This window comes from Alosa sapidissima, chromosome 18, assembly GCF_018492685.1.
Source record: "Alosa sapidissima isolate fAloSap1 chromosome 18, fAloSap1.pri, whole genome shotgun sequence".
Taxonomy (NCBI): Eukaryota; Metazoa; Chordata; class Actinopteri; order Clupeiformes; family Clupeidae; genus Alosa; species Alosa sapidissima.
Window position 1 is genome coordinate 27496769 of NC_055974.1, and position 19287 is coordinate 27516055.

A 19287-nucleotide genomic window follows, 5' to 3' on the forward strand; every position below is an offset into this window, starting at 1 on the left:
TTTTTAATTTATAGGCCAGAGCGGCCGACATTTCGCGGTAACATGAGTGTGCTACGGAGAGCAAAACAAATGTGAGCAATTTGAATATGCTTCATATCAAGTTAGAAGGCTAAATTAAAACTTGGATGCTAAGCCTATATTCTTTAAGCAATTAATCCCACTAATCCATTTAGTTGTACGCTTATGTGTATTGCCGTTGCCAAGTGTGTTCGTTGATGCACTATCGGTGTTGCATTTTAAAATAAACGTTCTATGAGTGAAATTACCGTTGCTCTTAGTTCTTTGGGATTTAAGTTTTCTGTTTAAGGTGACAATTCGGCTTGTATTTATTTTCCGCTCTTTTAAACTGGAGCGAGCGGGAAACGTTTTCACTGAAGCGGGATGATTTTTAAGTGGAGCGCGGAGCGAAATTGAGCGGAGCGACCTGATGCGAATTTGAGCGGAGGAGCAGCCGAGTAAACAGCCACCTACGTGAGGTGTGTTGAATTGCTCGGACAGCTGCTTGATGACTAGGGTCTAATTCGTGCCGTGGCAGCACTTTTTTCTGCTGGTTGCATATAATATTTTCCTTGCGCACAAAGTGCAGAAACATGCTCCTGTTTGCCGGAGTTTTTGACACCAGCTTCCAAAGGGCTTTTCATCTCTACCCACCTCCTAAGACCAGCGCCATTTATTCTTTATACCTTTATCGACAAGTTTGGTAGCCTGGAGGACCAGACCCAATCTGAAAGATTAAGGGTCTGGCCACAAATAACGTAATGGCCCAACTCGAGGGGCGGCACCAAGCACGCATTTGAAAATCTCACTGCACGCAATTGGATAACACTATACGATCAATGTTAACTGACTGATTCCGGACTTCAATGCAATTGGATAACACTACGTCTGCCAAATAGAACGTTCAAGCATTGTTTTTGTTTTTATTGTTGAAAGGGTCTATACATGTACATATAACATAATGTTGATTGAATGAATGTAGTGCTGATCACATCCACAAACAGTCTATTTGCCTTATTCTACCGGCGGCCAGAACAAGGCTACAGGGTACACTTGCCATTACACCTCAGTCCAGCAGATGGTGGTAATGCACTCCGATTGTAAACTGCCAAAAAAAAGCTCACAGAAATAGAAGAAGGGTTCGCTGGCCTGCTAGAGTAACCTTCTTATTCATCTTCTTCAGTGAGGGTTTTTTTGGCAGTTTGCAAACACCAATTAGGAATTTGTTAAAAATGATCTCTGCATGTATTGAAATTGCTTTAATAAAAACAGAAACATGTCAGCAAAATGAGTGACACATTTTGGCATCATCTTGGCCACTGTCCATTGCCTGAAATCATTAAAATTCAAAGAATCCTATTTTAACAATAACAAATCATTATGATAAACAATGCATACTGGAATACTGGAAATAATCCTTATACTGGAATCATCATTATGATACACAATGAATAATGGAATACTGGAAAATGTTTGTTTGTTTACTGAGTTATCGGGAATGGATTGTTGATATCAGGATCACAAGTTCAGTGGGGTGAGGAGAAGCTCCAGATTTTAGAGAGGCAAGTCTTGAGTCCAGGACTGTAAACTTTCTCTGCTGTGGTCCTGAATGTTTGGAAATGCAGAATATTTTTCCTACCAGGTCTCGTGGCTCAGATGAACTCCAAACACAACAGAAAGAGGCCACTGTCTAGTAATAAACAGGAGAACCTGGGTGGGGCAGCTGTGGCCTACTGGTTAGCGCTTAGGACTTGTCGAACCCCGACCAGTAGGAACGGCTGAAGTGCCCTTGAGCAAGGCACATCACTGCGTCGGGATTAGTGTGTGCTTCACCTCACTGTGTGCTAAGTGTGTTTCACTAATTCGCGGATTGGGATAAATGCAGAGACCAAATTTCCCTCACGGGATCAAAAGAGTATATATACTTATACTTTAGGTTTATTGATTTTAGACACAAAGACTGTAACCACACAAACACACACATCAATGGGCAGGACATTGAGATAGTCCAGCAATACAAGTATCTGGGTTCCATTATTGACAACAAGCTAACTTTTAACCATAACACAGACATGTTGTGTAAAAAAGGTCAGCAGCGTCTATACTGTCTTAGGAAGCTGGCAAAGTTTAATGTAGATAAATCCCTGATGACTCTCTTCTATAGATCTTTCATTGAGTCAATACTTACCTTCTCAGCCATCTGTTGGTATGCCCTGCTCAATGTGAAACAGACACATGCCATTTCTAAAGTCCTTAAGGTGTGTAGTAGTCACTGGTGTCCAACAGAGAAGTATGTCAATGCTGTATGAGGAACAGGCAATTAAGAAGCTGAATCCATCCTGTTAAACTATACCCACCCTCTGCACAGCGAATTTGAGATCTTACCCTCTGGTTCCCATCTTAAATATCCATTAGCCCGATACAAACACTCCTTCATACCATCTGCTGTTCAGTTACTGAACTCTAGGACACAGAGATAACCCTCAGCCCCATACACTTCTTGTTCTATTTATTATTTTTAATTCTGTGCTTCGACTTATTTTAATTCTGTGTTTTGACTTATCTTGTGGAAGCGTGTGTGTGTGTGTGTTTATGTGTGTGTGTGTAACCTTGCATGCTACCTCTGCAAAATAATTGCCCTTCTGGGACAAATAAAGTGTTACTACTACTACTACTTATACTACACTGTACATACTCCTTGTCCTTTCCTTGTGCCCTAATGACCAGCAGAGGGCGATGTTTGCCAAAGATTGTCAAGGATTTAAAGAGAGGGTAAGATACCTGATAGCCTGGGAGTTTTACAACTGTGCTAAAAGTCTAAAATTTAAAACAAACTCATGCCCTGCATTTGAAATCCAATAGCTCATCAGCCCGACTCATCTAAAGTTGATTAAGACTGGAGTGATCCAAAGCAACACGTTCAGGGCTGACACTAGAGTAGTCCACAGCCGACCCTTTTCTTTACTTCCAGGAAGGAATAAGACACACCCTGGATACTACATCACACTGTAGATATTGATATCTGCGCATTGTAAGCTGCAAAAGGAAGTTCAGTTTAACCTGTCACCCGGGACGGTTAGCAAATATAGCGGTCAGATATATGGGATGACAGCACAGCACAGACAGGTCCCTTTACCCAGAGAACCATCTGTCAAAACTCGTATGAGGCGTTTAGGCTACTTTATACAAAACTTGCATTTAAAGTAATTTAATCATGACTTGATTTTTACTTTCAAATATGTTGTCACTGTATGTGCAGTAACCTACCGTGTAATCAATAAAAATGACAGAAAAACAGATCAGATTGTGCATAGGAATATTGATGATGGGCCATGTAAAAAAATAAAATAATAATAGGTAATAGTGTATGTGTTATAAAATGCTTAGATGCATAGCCTTTCTGTGTTTGCAATGAGGCCGTGATATTGCGCCAACAGATTGTCACTAGTAGGCTACGGCAAGGGCAAACCGTTGTTTGTTTTTGGGACATCTCTTTCCATTAGTAGACTGACCCCTGTCGTAGGCCTACGCTACTCTACATCAACAGCCCAGTGAGCGGAGTAGCCTAAATACTCCACGCAGTCCATCCGTGTAAAATTGATTGTCACCGGCAATCAATCCAGAGGGATAAAAGTGTGTGGTGTGTCGCGCGACGGCGTTTGCTCTGGCGCCTGCGCTTTGATGGGTAATTAACCGGGATGATGCCAAGCAGCCAATCACATCTCCGGTTAAGGCAGTCAGTGGACGCCTGCGAGGGCTTCACTGAGTTGCGGGGAGAGAGACGGGCTGCGCCGATAGCAGATCCGTGTTTGGTCGGACAGAGGGAACGCAGGCTTTCAATAAGTGATCCGGGTTGGCCCATCCACATCAACAGTGCCGTAAGTTTGTATAGTAGAGGTGAACTGACTAGAATAGCTAGAATGTAAATAGCCCTGGCGTTACTTTGGGAGAGATGAGTACGGGATAGCCTATATGAACTGTCTGAAAGTAACGAGGGACGCACCATCATCGCGCTCGCAAATGTAAAACTGCTAGATAGGATTTTGTTTCAGTTTCTGTGTCCCTGTAATAAAATGCATGATTGTCTTATTTCGCACATGACAATTGGTGTAAACTCTACCTAATATATCGGTTGTGTCAAACTCGCCGGCATAATGGGTGCGGATGTGACACTTACGTCACCGCTCACTTCACTGTCCTGCGCGCATTCCGAAGCAGAGGCACGAGACGTGTCAACAGGCGCTATTCAATTCTTTATATAGGACTACGAGGAATAAAGTGGCTTAAATTGTGTCAACGTGTTTGAAAGTGTTTATCGCATGTCGTATCGTGCCGTGATACGAGGGTCGGAGAATAAACTACTTTGTTTTAATAGAAGTCGGGACGGGAAAAGTGGCTGAACTTTTTGGAGTGTTGGGAAAATAGAGGGCGTGTCCGTTGACATCGGCTGCGGCCGTAACTTTTAGATATGGAACTCTGGAGATATAGGCTATGTGGAGTAAAATTTAAGTTTACTTCGTTTCGACGACTGTTTGAGTGCTGTGGTGACCATTCAACTCCTGAATGCAACCTGTTGCTTTGCAACAGATAACATAGACCTAGGGCTACATTTAAGGGCTTTTTTAAAACAGTGCGTTGTCATAAACCGAAAGCGAAGCTTTTGTGTCATCAGTAGCTCCGTTTTTCAACACGAGGCGACAAGTAGGCAGTGTAGGTGTCGCCAACCGAGGAAGGTCACGCGAACCTCCAAATGAAATGATCTTATTAAGCACAAATTCGTCTCATGTGCCGCAGATTGAACGATGTTACAGACACAGGTGAACAATACACAACACAAGTTGAGAGAAACCAGACGCATACCGGCCCACGTCCTATGTATAAAGATTAAGGCATGTTGCAGAGTTCAGCAGCTATACAGGGGATGACCGTCTGACTGGTTCATTCGGAAAACACATGCATGTCTGATGCAAGTAGTTACCCTGGAAAACATTTCACTATATTGTGCGCACGTTTTACTTAATTGTGCGCTCAGTTTACAACAATTAAAAAGACAGGACAATTTAGTAAAATGAGCATGTGTGCACACATTTTACTAAATTGTGCGCACGATTTACTCAATTGAGGGCACAATTTAGTAAAACGTGCGCACAATTTAGTAAAATGAGCACACTATTTAGTAAAATGAATGCACGTTTTCTATACCAAAAAATATCTTGCAAAGACCCCTCCAGGGTTCCATAGTTTTGGGTGTCTTCAACAATGTGTAATGAGCAATATCTTTATGATATGAAATTGATTAAACCACTGTAAACCATCATCAGGAAGCAAGGGGCCCAAAAAACTGACATGGAAGTAGGTTCAAGAGAGAAAAAGCAATACATTATTTGTACTTGTTTGCTCATAGTTGATATAGTAAAAGAGTATATTATCAAACAACACTCAGATACCCACGTAGAATAAAGATAATGATATGACAGTAACAGCCCCAACAAGGTCTCCAACAAATCCAGCCCACTGTCTAATATGAGTTTGACACCCCTGGGCTAAATGCATTTTGGACATGAAAAACTGGATTGCACTTTACTGTACAAGTGCAATATTTTGGACACAAAAATATTACTGTAGGCTACTGCGTATTACTTTAGAAAAAAACTGCAGTGTAACTGTCCGATAATTGCAGTTATTTTTTGTTTTGGTATACTAACGTGATGGAAACTGTATGAGGCCCGATCTAGTGAATCAGACTAGCAGTGACTGTAGAAGGTAACCTATCTATAGTCTCACATGCAGGCATGTGTGATAGATTTACATTCATTCATGGAGTGGACTCTGTGTATGCATTACATTACATTACATCACATTAGGCTGACACTTTTTAATCCTAAGCGACTCCCAACAAGGGAAACAATCAAGGTAGAGTACAATAAGGACAAGTTAGAGCATCAGTGAGTACCACTTCCATACAGTCAAGTGTCAGTTCTAGTCAGGTGGTAAGTGCTAGAATTAGCAAGTTGTAGGTATAAGTATAGAAGTATACTCTTTTGATCCCGTGAGGAAAATTTGGTCTCTGCATTTATCCCAATCCGTGAATTAGTGAAACACACTCAGCACACAGTGAACACACAGTGAGGTGAAGCACACGCTAATCCCGGCGCAGTGAGCTGCCTGCAACAACAGCGGCGCTCGGGGAGCAGTGAGGGGTTAGGTGCCTTGCTCAAGGGCACTTCAGCCATGTAGTGCTACGAGAGGAGATACTCTCTGAAGAGCTGGGTGCATGACTGCAGCCCTGCACTCTCTCGGATTTGAACCCACAAACTCCAGCACTTCAGATTGGGAGTTGAGCATGCTACCAAGTGAGCTAAAAGCCCAGGCTGCTAGCATCACCTACTAGCACGTCTCTTAAAGGAGGATTCTGGCGATTTTTCACACAAATCTCTGTTTCTCGAGGTCACCAAACAATTGGTTCTACCTAGCTCAAGTTGCTGCAGCCAACAGATAGAGCTTCTTGGCAGCTACAGTTCTACACTCAGGGGGCATGAGCCCCCATGTTCATGCCCCCAGAGTGTAGCACTGTAGCTGCCCCATGTTCATGCCCCCAGAGTGTAGCGCTGTAGTTGCCCCATGCTCATGCCCCCAGAGTGTAGCACTGTAGCGGCTGCTGGAATTCTCTTTTAAGGCGTCACGAGGGAGGTTTACACGACACACATACTGCACAGCTAGCTACCTTTACACGTTCAAAAAACAGTAACTCAGTTTCATGCGGCCCAGGCACGGCCCGGGTGCGGTTGAGCCAGCATGGCGGACCTGGAGCCGGTGAAGAGGATGCTGCGGGCACTGCTGCAGTCCAGCAAGGGCGGCGTGACGCTGGGCCGCCTGCAGGCCGAGTACAAGGAGCTGACGGGCGAACTCATCCCACACAAGCAGCTGGGCCACGCCACACTGGACGCACTGCTGCTCACCATGCCCTCCGTGGTCCGCATGGAGCGCAACCGCAACGGGGAGGTGAGTGTGGGTGGGTGTGTGTGTGTGTGTCTGTGTGTGTGTGTTTGTGTCAACCGCAACAGAGATGTGTGTGTGTGTGTGTTTGTGTGGTGTGTGTGTGTGTGTGAGAGTGTGTGTGTGTGTGTGTTTGTGTGTGTGTGTGTGTCAACCGCAACAGGGAGGTGTGTGTGTGTGTGTGTGTGCGTGTGCGTGTGCGTGTGCGTGTGCGTGTCAACCACAACAGGGAGGGGTGTGTGTGTGTCTGTGTGTGTGTGTGTGCTTGTGTGTCTGGGGCAACGGGGAGGTGAATGTGTGTGTGTGTGTGCTTGTGTGGATGTGCGTGAGTGTACTGAAGCATCCCACATTCCCACAGCAGGGAGATGTGTGTGTGTGTGTGTGTGTGTGTGTGTACCCTGGAAGTGAGACATTTTTTGGTTTAATGTAAATGTGTGTATTTTTGGAAAGGAATGTGTGTGTGTGTTTGTTTGCCTGTTTGTGTGTGTGTGTAAGAGAGAGAGAGAGAGAGAGAGAGAGAGAGAGAGAGAGAGAGAGAAGAGAGAAAGAGAAAGAGAGAGAGAAAGAGAGTGTGTATGTCAGTGGAAGAGATGGAAGATAGATCACACCAGATGATGTGATAAGCTAGTGTGCTCTCATGCCATCTCATGCTAGCTCTTTTCTAGGAATATCAGCCAGTTTGCACATGGTAATTCATTTCAACCAGGATGTGTAATTGCCCCCCAACCCATTCTCTTGCCCCCCCTCTCCCACACACACACCTTTACCAGATGGTGTGTTATGCCACGGTGGGCAGTGAGACGGCACACATTGCCAAGCTGGTGGCACGGCAGCGCACTGCCAAGAAGACCGGCCGCCCACAGCTGGTCAATTGCCAGATGAGAGTGAAACCGGCCGCCCCTCTGGTGCTGAATGGTGAGCCTGCCTGTCTGTTTCTGTCTGTGCCTGTCTGTTTCTGTCTGTGCCCATCTGTTTCTGCCTGTCAGTTTCTGTCTGTCTGTACTTGTCTGTTTCTGCCCGTCTGTTTCTGTCTGTGCCCGTCTGTTTCTGCCTGTCTGTTTCTGCCTGTCTGTGCCTGTCTGTTTCTGCCTGTCTGTCTGTTTCTGTTTGTTTCTGTTTGCTTCTGTCTGTGCCCGTCTGTTTCTGCCTGTCTGTTTCTGCCTGTCTGTGCCTGTCTGTTTCTGCCTGTCTGTCTGTTTCTGTTTGTTTCTGTTTGCTTCTGTCTGTCTGTTTCTGCCTGTCTGTGCCTGTCTGTTTCTGTCTGTCTGTGCCTGTCTGTTTCTGTTTGTTTTTGTTTGCTTCTGCCTGTCTGTTTCTGCCTGTTTGTGCCTGTCTGTTTCTGCCTATCTGTACTTGTATGTGCCTGTGCCAGTCTGTTTCTGCCTGCCTGTGCAAGTCTGTGTTTGCCTGTCTGTGCCCACCTGTGCCAGTCTGTGCCTGTGCCAGTCTGTTTCTGTTTATGTGTCTGTCTTCGTGCGTGTCTCTGCCTTGTTTTGCGTAAACATTACATGTTTATAAAATTAAACCGTAACCCTTGCTAGACTCCATTGTTTGTTTGCTGCATTGTTTCTTTGTTCCAAACATTTGTCGTGAACTTAAAGGTTGTATCAGCGATGGTGGGGTAACGCCACTTCTGTTGACGTTCAAACAAAACAGAGTTAGCTTGCTACTCCCTCCCCCTCTCTCCCGTGCAATTGAAACTCTCCTGAACACGCATCTCGTCGGTTATTGGTTGGAACAATTTATTTTGCCTTTGAGTGGTGGGCAACACTTGTTTTTAGCTATTGTTTTTGTGTGCAAATCTCAAAGCCTAGGCTGCCTACAAAGACACATTTATTTGACGGCCTGCTTATGGGGTGGGCCGTTAGGAAAGATTAAATAAATTAATGTGATCATTTATGTTTGAGCCTTTTTTGGGCCTGCAATCTAAGCTGGATATCAGGGGGATGGGGTGTCTGTTTGTGTGTGTGTGTGTGTGTGTGTGTGTGTGTGTGTGTGTGTGTGTGTGTGTGTGTTTGTGCATTGATATCTGTTTATAATGATGCCGCAGATAGTTAGGTCTGACTCAGAAGAAAGTGTGTGTGTGTGTGTGTGTGTGTGTGTGTGTGTGTGTGTGTGTGGCTGTCTGTCTGGAAAGAAAGAGAAGAAGGGAGAGGGTTGTGTGTGTGTGTGTGAATGTAGATTTCTACACCTCTGTGGGTTTGTGGATTTCTACGCACACACACACATACAGACACACACACACACACACGGTAAGGTAGCCTATTTTGTCTCTTCATCTCCTCCTTCGTTCCACTCCGCCGCCAGACAGGAGCTGTGTGTGTGTGTGTGTGTGTGTGTGTGTGTGTGTGTGTGCGTGCCAGACAGTGACACTGCAGAAACAGAAGCAGGAAAAGGAACAGCAGACAGTAGCACAGCTCTGTTCTCCTCTCCTGGCAGGCTGTCCTGACATCACCCCCAACGGACGCGCACGTCTGAGCTCAGACACACACAGACACACACACACACACACACACACACACTCAGCAGGACGTACAGCTTAGAGACGAGAGCTGAGGAGAAACACAGCAGATCTTACAGGCAAGGAGACAGGCGCCAGGGCTTACAGCTTACACACCGGGAGACTGAGAGAGAGAGAGAGAGAGAGAGAGAGAGAGAGAGAGAGAGAGAGAGAGAGAGAGAGAGAGAGAGAGAGAGGGAGCTCAGCGGGCTGAGACAAGAGGAGAGAGACACAGGTGGGGGAGTTAGCGAGAGAGACACACACACACACACACACACACACGCAGAAGGGAAGGCATGAAGCCTTGGACACGGAAAACCAGAGCGAGAGAAAATAACAGGACAAATACCTGAGAGAGAGAGAGTGGAGGAGCACACACACCGGCTGCTAGGAGAGAGAGAGAGAGAGAGAGAGAGAGAGAGAAGAGGAGTGAAGGTAACACACGCTGGCAGAGAGACTATAAGATAGCAGTTAGCAGACAGAGGCAGAGAGAGAAAGAGAGGGATAAAGAGAAAGAGAGGGATAGAGCAGCAGTATCATATGGACACAAGCACAGAGTGGTTCCTAGTGAGAGCGGCGTGTCTTAATGCCTGTCCTGAGGCATTAGAGGAGGGTTATGGCTGGACCCTGAGGCATTAGGAGGATGGATCAGGCTGGACGAACCTGACGCTGCTGTGCCGGTAAGAGATGGCGCTGTAGATGAGGTCTGATGAGATCTGATGTCATCACAAGGAATCCGCCGTCTAGCGTGATGTCATTGGACATACGGCAGGGGAGAGCTGTGATGTCATACATTAGGGGTGTGTGTTGCTGAAGGCTGTGTTAAGGGGCAGTCTCTTAAAGCATGGCATGTTGTCACTGAGCGATGTTAGAGCTGGGTCTTAGGACGGTAAGAGGTACGGCGTTGCTGATTGGTGGTGTAATTGGACTGTAAGAGGTACGGCGTTGCTGATTGGTGGTGTAGTTGGACTGTAAGAGGTACGGCGTTGCTGATTGGTGGTGTAATTGGACTGTAAGAGGTACGGCGTTGCTGATTGGTGGTGTAGTTGGACTGTAAGAGGTACGGCGTTGCTGATTGGTGGTGTAATTGGACTGTAAGAGGTACGGCGTTGCTGATTGGTGGTGTATAGTTGGACTGTTCTGATATATAGTCTCTGGATTAGCTGTTTAATGCAGTGTAGCTGCTAAACGATGACTTGAGTGGTCTGTTGTGGTGACAGCTGTTTCCTCTGAAGTAATGGACATGGGAGCGATGCTGTGATGATGAAGTCATACTCCAGTCGGTCGTATCTTTGGGATGAGTTATACTAAGAATCCAGTAGGCTGTATCTTTGGGATGAGTTATATTCACATACCAGTAGGCTGTATCTTCGGGATGAGTTATACTCAGACTCCAGTACGCTTTATCTTTGAGATGAGTTATACTCAGACTCCAGTAGGCTGTATCTTTGGGATGAGTTATACTCAGACTCCAGTAGGCTGTATCTTTGGGATGAGTTATACTCACGGATAATGAGGTCCCCCCAGGCCTGTCACAATTATTACATAATCACCTGATCACATTTTAGATAGTGTCACAGCTTGCTGGAACTAATACACATGTCATTACTACAGTATGTCTACATTGTGTTCCACCCACCTGTTGGGTGGTGACAGGCGCTTTGTATATTTCAGTAGCATGCTTTTAAATTCATTTATGCCATTAAGTGTGTGTGTGGCTTGTTACTATAAATATATGGTCACTATTAGGCTATTATACTATTGCTATATGGCTAGTACTGGTCGGCTTATGCCAATAGTGGCATCACATGACCAGATAAAGACAAGGCAGTCATTAATTGCATTCGTTTGTGGAACAGCTAATTGTGGACTGGGATTGTAACAGCCCTAGTGTTGTCGCCACCTTGATAATGTCCTGGGGCGCGTTTCCCAAAACCATAATTGCTAACCTGTTAGCAACTTTGTTGGTTGGCAATGGGAAATTCCATTGCAACCAACAAAGTTGCTAACGTAGCGCGCCCCTGATTGTGTTTCCACCACCTTGATAATGTCCTGATTGAGTTTCCACCACCTTGATAATGTCCTGATTGTGTCGTCACCACCTTGTTAATGTCCTGATTGTGTTGCCACCACCTTGATAATGTCCTGATTGTGTTGCCACCACCTTGATAATGTCCTGATTCTGTTGCCACCACCTTGATAATGTCCTGATTATGTCATGTGTTCTGCTGTCCCATTGTAAAGCTGTAACACTAAAGATCCTTGATTGCCAACACTCTCTGGTACAGCACAGCACATGGTCTCTGATCGGAGAGAGGCGCCGCTTTTAGCTCCCTTCAGCTCAGCCCTGCTCTACTTTCACTCTCCTCTCTGTCTGCAGCCAAGCCCAGGACATCGCTACGGCAACCGGATCACCGCGGGAGACTGGGCCGGGGGGGCGGCCGTCCTGGGGGGGTCGCAGACTCTCGACAGGGGCATGTGAGAGACGGACAGGCTGACGGCAGGGGCAACGCCGGGCAAAACAAGGCCCAGAACACGCCCGCCCGGAAGGCCTCCTCTGCCTCCGACAGGTAAGTGGCAGCGCTGAGACCGCAGAGGTCAAAGGTCATGGCTGTGACCTTACTGTGTGTTCACTGTTGTAGCAGAGGCTATTACGCAAAGTGACTTCAAATATTGTACAGACCAACACCTGTAAGAAGACAGTAGACTTCCTGGTGTCATGCATTCAGGATCCGAAGAAATTAAGCCAAATTTGGTCTACCATTTTAGCAGCGGTAGAGCTTGAAGAGTATTTTAGTATACAAAAAATTGACCAGGTCTATCCAGAATTTATATTTGGTGAAACCTCTGACATTTCTTTAGTTCTTTCCAGTAATTCCTTCATTTCTAGTTGTGCATCAATCTGCTGTCCATCGGTTTAATTTCTACTCACAAGTTGTTGTCAGAGTTGTTTTGTTTTTCCCAGTTACAAGGAGGAAGTTGCTAATGGAATACTCCACACTCCAGAGAGTCGTAATTTCTACTTGTTAGCTTGTTCGAACCCAGAATATCCTGAGTTTGTTTTTTTGAAGATGGCTGCGCCCATTCACAGTAAATGAGAGATATGTACTGTTCATTAAATTCTGTCCTGTCTGTGGCTCATGAAATCAGTCGTAGAAACAATACTGTCTAATGCTTCATTACAAACTGGAATTGCATTATGTGATTACAATCACTAGCAACAGACATTTGCTAACAAACAGTAGCACTTTGTTCTTACAACTTGTTAATAACTGGAACGCATCCAATCTGTATTTTACCAATGCTAGTTGCTAGTAATTACTAGTTGCACTTACGGGATAACTTTAATGCAGCATTAGCGGCGGTGGTAGTGTAGTGGTTAAGGAACTGGGCTAGCGTGCAGTAGCCTGAAAGTTGTTGGTTCAATTCCCGGCTTCCACCGTTGTGCCCTTGAGCAAGGCACTTAACCCCAAGTTGCTCCGGGGACAATGTGATCCCTTGTAATATAGCTGACATATGTAAGTCACTTTGGTCAAAAAGTGTCTGCTAAATGTAATGTAATGTAATTAGTACGCTGCTCTAGCAGTTGAACACCAGCAGCTTTTTTTTGGTCGAGTGAGAATGCTAGTCTGTTGTGTGAGGGACTTTCATGATTGCCAAACATGACAGGGATAAGGGGAGAACAAGGTCATTAGGTCAGGACAGGAGAACAAGGTCACAAGGTCAGGACAAGAGAACAAGGTCACAAGGTCAGGACAGGAGATAAGCAAGCTGCCTCATAATTGTCCTATGTGGCCGTAGATTTGATAGACGATAGCTGCACACCTGATTGGGGGGCGTACCTATGTTCCCCGCTTTGTATGGGACCGGGGAACATAGGACCCTTTTTTAAAACCCTAACCTTAACCCTAACCCCGAGCGGGGAACATAGGACCCAGGGAACATAGGGATGACCCCCCTGATTGCACTTGTTTGATTAGCTCACGTCAATGCTCAGCCTGTCATGTCTGCTTGTGGTCTGGTTTGGTCTGGTCTGAGAACACGCAGGAGTTGATTGGTCATGTCTGCTTGTGGTCTGGTTTGGCTGGTTTGGTCTGGTCTGAGAACATGCAGGAGTTGATTGGTCATGTCTGCTTGTGGTCTGGTTTGGCTGGTTTGGTCTGGTCTGAGAACATGCAGGAGTTGATTGGTCATGTCTGCTTGTGGTCTGGTTTGGCTGGTTTGGTCTGGTCTGAGAACATGCAGGAGTTGATTGGTCATGTCTGCTTGTGGTCTGGTTTGGCTGGTTTGGTCTGGTCTGAGAACATGCAGGAGTTGATTGGTCATGTCTGCTTGTGGTCTGGTTTGGCTGGTTTGGTCTGGTCTGAGAACATGCAGGAGTCTTGCAGCTCAGATATCTGATCATGGCCTTATGGGTCAGTGGCCAGTAGCTTGATTGGCCAAACATCAAAGGAGAGATGGAGGAGGAAGTAAAGACAGAAATGAAGGTGAAGAAAGCCTGCTAGAGCCAAGATGGAGAACGTTGCTTTACAGTTTCAGCCTGCTAGAGCCAAGATGGAGAACGTTGCTTTACAGTTTCAGCCTGCTAGAGCCAAGATGGAGAACGTTGCTTTACAGTTTCAGCCTGCTAGCCAAGATGGAGAACGTAGCTTTACAGTTTCAGCCTGCTAGAGCCAAGATGGAGAACGTAGCTTTACAGTTTCAGCCTGCTAGAGCCAAGATGGAGAACGTTGCTTTACAGTTTCAGCCTGCTAGCCAAGATGGAGAACGTTGCTTTACAGTTTCAGCCTGCTAGCCAAGATGGAGAACGTTGCTTTACAGTTTCAGCCTGCTAGCCAAGATGGAGAACGTTGCTTTACAGTTTCAGCCTGCTAGCCAAGATGGAGAACGTTGCTTTACAGTTTCAGCCTGCTAGCCAAGATGGAGAACGTTGCTTTACAGTTTCAGCCTGCTAGCCAAGATGGAGAACGTTGCTTTACAGTTTCAGCCTGCTAGCCAAGATGGAGAACGTTGCTTTACAGTTTCAGCCTGCTAGCCAAGATGGAGAACGTTGCTTTACAGTTTCAGCCTGCTAGCCAAGATGGAGAACGTTGCTTTACAGTTTCAGCCTGCTAGCCAAGATGGAGAACGTTGCTTTACAGTTTCAGTGTCATTGGATCTGTTTTATTCCTCTTTTCCTCTCCTTTTCTTTTTCTCTCCCTCTTCATCTCTCTCTCTCCCTCTCTCCCTCTTTCTCTTCATTTCTCTCTCGCTCTCCCCCTCTTCATTTTTATTTCTCTCTCTCTTCTCTCTCTCTCTTCTTTTCTCTCTCTTCTTCAGTTTTTCTCTCTCTCTCTCTCTCTTCTTTTCTCTCTCTCCTTCAGTTTTTCTCTCTCTCTCTCTCTTATCTCTCTCTCTCCCCCCCCTCTCTCTCTCTCCCTCTCTCTCTCTCTCTCTCTCTCTCTCCCTCTCTCTCTCCTCTCTCCTCTCTCCTCTCTCTCTCTCTCTCTCTCTTGGTTGAATGGTGTGAATGAGAGTAGTGTTGGGATGTGAGTGGCCCAGCGAGGGATCGAGCGACTGAAAGAGAGCTCTAGAATGAGAATGAGAACGATAGCCTGCTGCTTATTCAGCAGGGAATAGGGGATGTGGGCGTGTGTGTGTGTGTGTGTGTGTGTGTGTGTGTGTTTGTGCGTGTGTGTGCGTGCAAGAGGTGAATGGTTAGGCGAGTGTGCTCTCTCTCTATGCAGCCAAAAACGCTTTTCAGAGAAAACAACTGATCTCACACACACTCCGCACTGCTGAGCTCACACACACTGTCTGTACCACACACACTGCTGTGCCTGCGTTGTGTGTATCAGTTACAGCTCACCCCCCCACCCTCACCTCCTGCCCATCCTTCCCCAAGCCAACGCTGTGCTGCGCTCCCCCGTCAATGGAGAGTGTGTGTGTGTGTGTGTGTGTGTGAGGGGGTGACTGTGTGTGAGTGTGTGTGTGTGTGTGTGTGTGTGTGTGAGGGGGTGACTGTGTGTGAGTGTGTGTGTGTGTGTGTGTGAGGGGGTGACTGTGTGAGTGTGGGTGAGGGGGTGACTGTGTGTGTGTGTGTGTGTGTGTGTGTGTGTGTGTGAGGGGGTGACTGTGTGTGTGTGTGTGAAGGGGGGGGGGGGGGGGGGGGGGTTCAAGTGGCATGTGGACTCCGGGGGGCCCTAATCCTCACGGCCATTGTGGAGCAGATTAGCCATGCTAAACCGGTACAGAATGACTCAGCATATTTTCAATGGCCCAGTCACCGCCTCATCTGACACCTCAAATCAAATGCAACGGGAGACTCTCGTCCACCCGCATGCACCAGCCAAGTGGACACCCTATAACACACACACACACACACACACACACACACACACACACACACACACACACACACACACACACACACACACATGTCCACATACAGACACAGAGGTAAACACACACACACTCTCACACACAAATGAAATGTCAGCAATGTGGCAACTTTAGAGTGCTGTACAATTGCTCTAGACATTTCAGAATCCCAGGCACATCTTTTGCATTCCAAGAGTAGCTACTAAATGTACTGGGAGCGCTCTCTGAACAGGCTGAGGCGAGAGAGATGTCATGTAGTCCTGCACACACACACACACACACACACACACACACACACACACACACACACACACACACACACACAAACACACACACACACACATAGTCCTGGCCCCCTGCCCTCAGCACACACACACACACACACACACACACACACACACACACACCACACACACACACACACACACACACACACACATAGTCCTGCCACCCTGCCCTCAGCACACACACACACACACACACACACACACACACACACACACACACATACACAGTCCTGCCGCCCTGGCCTCAGAGAAGCAGACACACACACACACACATGCACACACACACACACACATAGTCCTGCCACCCTGGTCTCAGACAAGCAGACACACACACACACACACACACACACACGCGCACACACACACACACATAATCCTGCCGCCCTGGCCTCAGAGAAGCAGACACACACACACACACACACACACACACACACACACACACACACACACACAGTTCTGTGGCCCTGGCCTCAGAGAAGCAGACACACACACACACACACACACACACACACACACACACACACCCTAGTCCTGCCGCCCTGGCCTCAGAGAAGCAGGGACATACCGTACACTTCAGTGGTAGCGCTTGACAATGTATCCTCTGTGGCCAGGCCCTAGCGGAGTGTGCTTGTGTTGATCAGGCCTTCTTTATTAGCCCAGCCTGTTCATAGTCTGCACCACATGATGAGGAGAGCGGTACACACGAGATCCTGGAAGGCCTTGGGACCATAGTAGGTCTGGTTAGGAGGCTGTGCAGTACTCCGTGTAATCAATACTGTCTTATGTGACCTGACTAACTTATGCATTTGTCATGTATACAGACCTTACTGTCCTGCATCTGACCCTAGGCAGATGGGTCAGGCCCTTGAGTCGTGGATCTGCTCGAGGTTTCTTCCTTTATGTATCTCCATTTCTAGGGAGTTTTTCCCCTGTTCCCCTGTTCCCCTGTTCCCCTGTTCCCCTGTTACCCATGGGCCTTCTTTTCTTTCTTTTCTCTGATTGTCTAACACTCTGTAAAGCGCCATGAGACATGTGTAATGTTTTGGCGCTCTATAAGTACAATTAAATTGAAATTGAAATTATTCTTGATGATTTGGTTAGAGACATGTTTGTGAATGTAGCAGTCCTGGTTATGAGGCTGCCCTAGTAATCAGTGTAATCAATACTGTCTTATTCTTGATGATTTGGTTAGAGACACGTTTGTGATAGTTCCTGGTTAGGTCCTGGTTAGGTCCTGGTTAGGTCCTGGTTAGGTCCTGGTGTAGTCCCCCTCCTACTCCGCTTGTCTTCCCCGTATCTCTGCTCTCCGTGCCTGACTGAGCTCAGCAATGTCCCCCCTGATTGACTTAACATGCCTGAAGTATTGGCTAATTCCCTTCTAATCACATTGGCTTCAATCAGTTGTGCTCTCTGCTGAGATAGATGGCAGATACAATGGGCTAGATATGCTACGCAGGGCGGGGGGGGGGGGGGATAGTACACAAGTCTGACTAGAAAAAAGCCCTTGGCTCACATGATGGTGCCACTAAAGTCTCGGGTGTCACAAGCCCATTGGAAGCCAAAAGTGCTGACTGTCGACTAGCCGTGTGATTCACTGGGGCATGCTGGCCAATAGATGGGGACTGATATGATGATCAGAGTTGCCATTTAGAGCTGTACGTATGAAAAGTACAGTTCAAGAGGTGTTTGTCTATGAGCTGAGCTATACCCTCTAGCGGGCAGGATGTGAAAAAGATTGTTCCTGGGGCACTTGTCCTTGTTTGTCTCACATGTTGTGTGGTCATTTCAGTTAATCTGTTAATTTCACAGAATCAAATTGGTTTACATTGATCCAATATGAACATTTCAATACGAAATACTGATTTCTTACAAAGATAGGTTCATTGACATAACAGTGAAATTATAACCTGCCACTGGTCAGGTCAGTCTTATGGATCGGAGGGGACCTTGTGAAAATGCTTTGACTATAAGGCAAAGTTCCTGTGGAAACTTCCTGTGCAGTAATGCCACTTGAATTGTCCCCATTGATCTGAATTGAAGTAATCAATTCTCATTTCATTCATAACAGAATGCTCAGAATAGGGAATGTAGACCCTCTGAAGACCCAGCTCTTTAGAGAACATCTCCTCTCATAGCACCACTTACAACAAGTCTTGTTGATCCTAGCACTACCCACCCATCTTGAACTGACACTCAACTGTTTAAAAACAGCACTCACTGATGCACTTACCTTACTGTACTCTACCGTTTTTAAATTGTCCTAAAACTGTTGAGAGAATTGTAATGTAATGGAATGTAATGTAATGTAATAATGGAATGTGCTAGTGTAGAACAACAGCTAACACTATTAGCAAATGCTAATACCAGCTAGTTCACAGACATGGTAAATGTGCAGGTGTATGATCTCAGTATGCCCCATAATTAAACCATTTTTATATATTTTTTTATTTTTATAGAGAATATTCTATTATTAGGCCGAAGCTACTAGCCAAAGCCCAGGATCAGCAAGTAGTCAGCAGACTAACTCTGAGGCCCACTTCCTGTTTCTAGGCCAGACAAGAGGATGACCCTTCCCTCCAGGTTTCAGAAGGAGGTCCATGCCCATCTCTCCAGGAACCCTCAGCAGAGTAATGGTGAGTGGTGTGATCTCTCTCTCTTTCTCTCTCTCTCTCAAATGCAAATGGTGCTTTATTGGCATGACAGATATGACACTTGTATTGCCAAAGCAATTGTTACATAAATGCACAGTATCAGGATCTAAGCAATTATACTGGTACATACAAGGGGGAGGAGTACATGGACAAAGTGTACAGAACTTTTCTTTTTTCTTTGTGCGCGTATGTGTCTGTGTGTCAGAGTTCAAAATATCGAGTTCAATTTCGAGTTCTGAGTGTCTCAACACAGGCTCTGTCTCTCTCTCTCTCTCTTACATAAAACAGTGCACATTGTGTTCACTTTTAAACAACTACGAAGTGAAACGACAATACAAGCAAAGATCCAATTAAGGAGAAGTGCTTTATAAAGAGAAAGTGTAACTTACTCATGATGAAGAACAGAAAGCAAAAGGCCACTCATAGACTGCTTGTCTGTACAACAGGGGAAATGGTGAATTTAAGCAAAAGGGCGAACAACATGACGGGGTTATGA

General features: G+C 46.1%; 1 protein-coding gene across 2 annotated transcripts in view; it reads left to right on the forward strand.

The window, feature by feature from the left end:
• Nucleotides 1–3713: 3713 nt before the first annotated feature.
• The window catches only part of tdrd7b (tudor domain containing 7 b), a 34556-nt gene continuing 18982 nt past the window's right edge, over nucleotides 3714–19287 (forward strand). The window contains exons 1-5 of one of the 2 annotated variants that reach the window (XM_042070688.1): nucleotides 3714–3875; nucleotides 6766–6999; nucleotides 7764–7908; nucleotides 11874–12063; nucleotides 18691–18773. In XM_042070688.1, the coding sequence (XP_041926622.1) occupies nucleotides 6793–6999; nucleotides 7764–7908; nucleotides 11874–12063; nucleotides 18691–18773 (625 nt within the window). In that variant the 5' untranslated portion in view covers nucleotides 3714–3875; nucleotides 6766–6792. Of the gene's footprint in view, nucleotides 3876–6765; nucleotides 7000–7763; nucleotides 7909–9713; nucleotides 10174–11873; nucleotides 12064–18690; nucleotides 18774–19287 lie in introns of those variants that run through there. The other variant, XM_042070689.1, reaches the window with a different exon arrangement.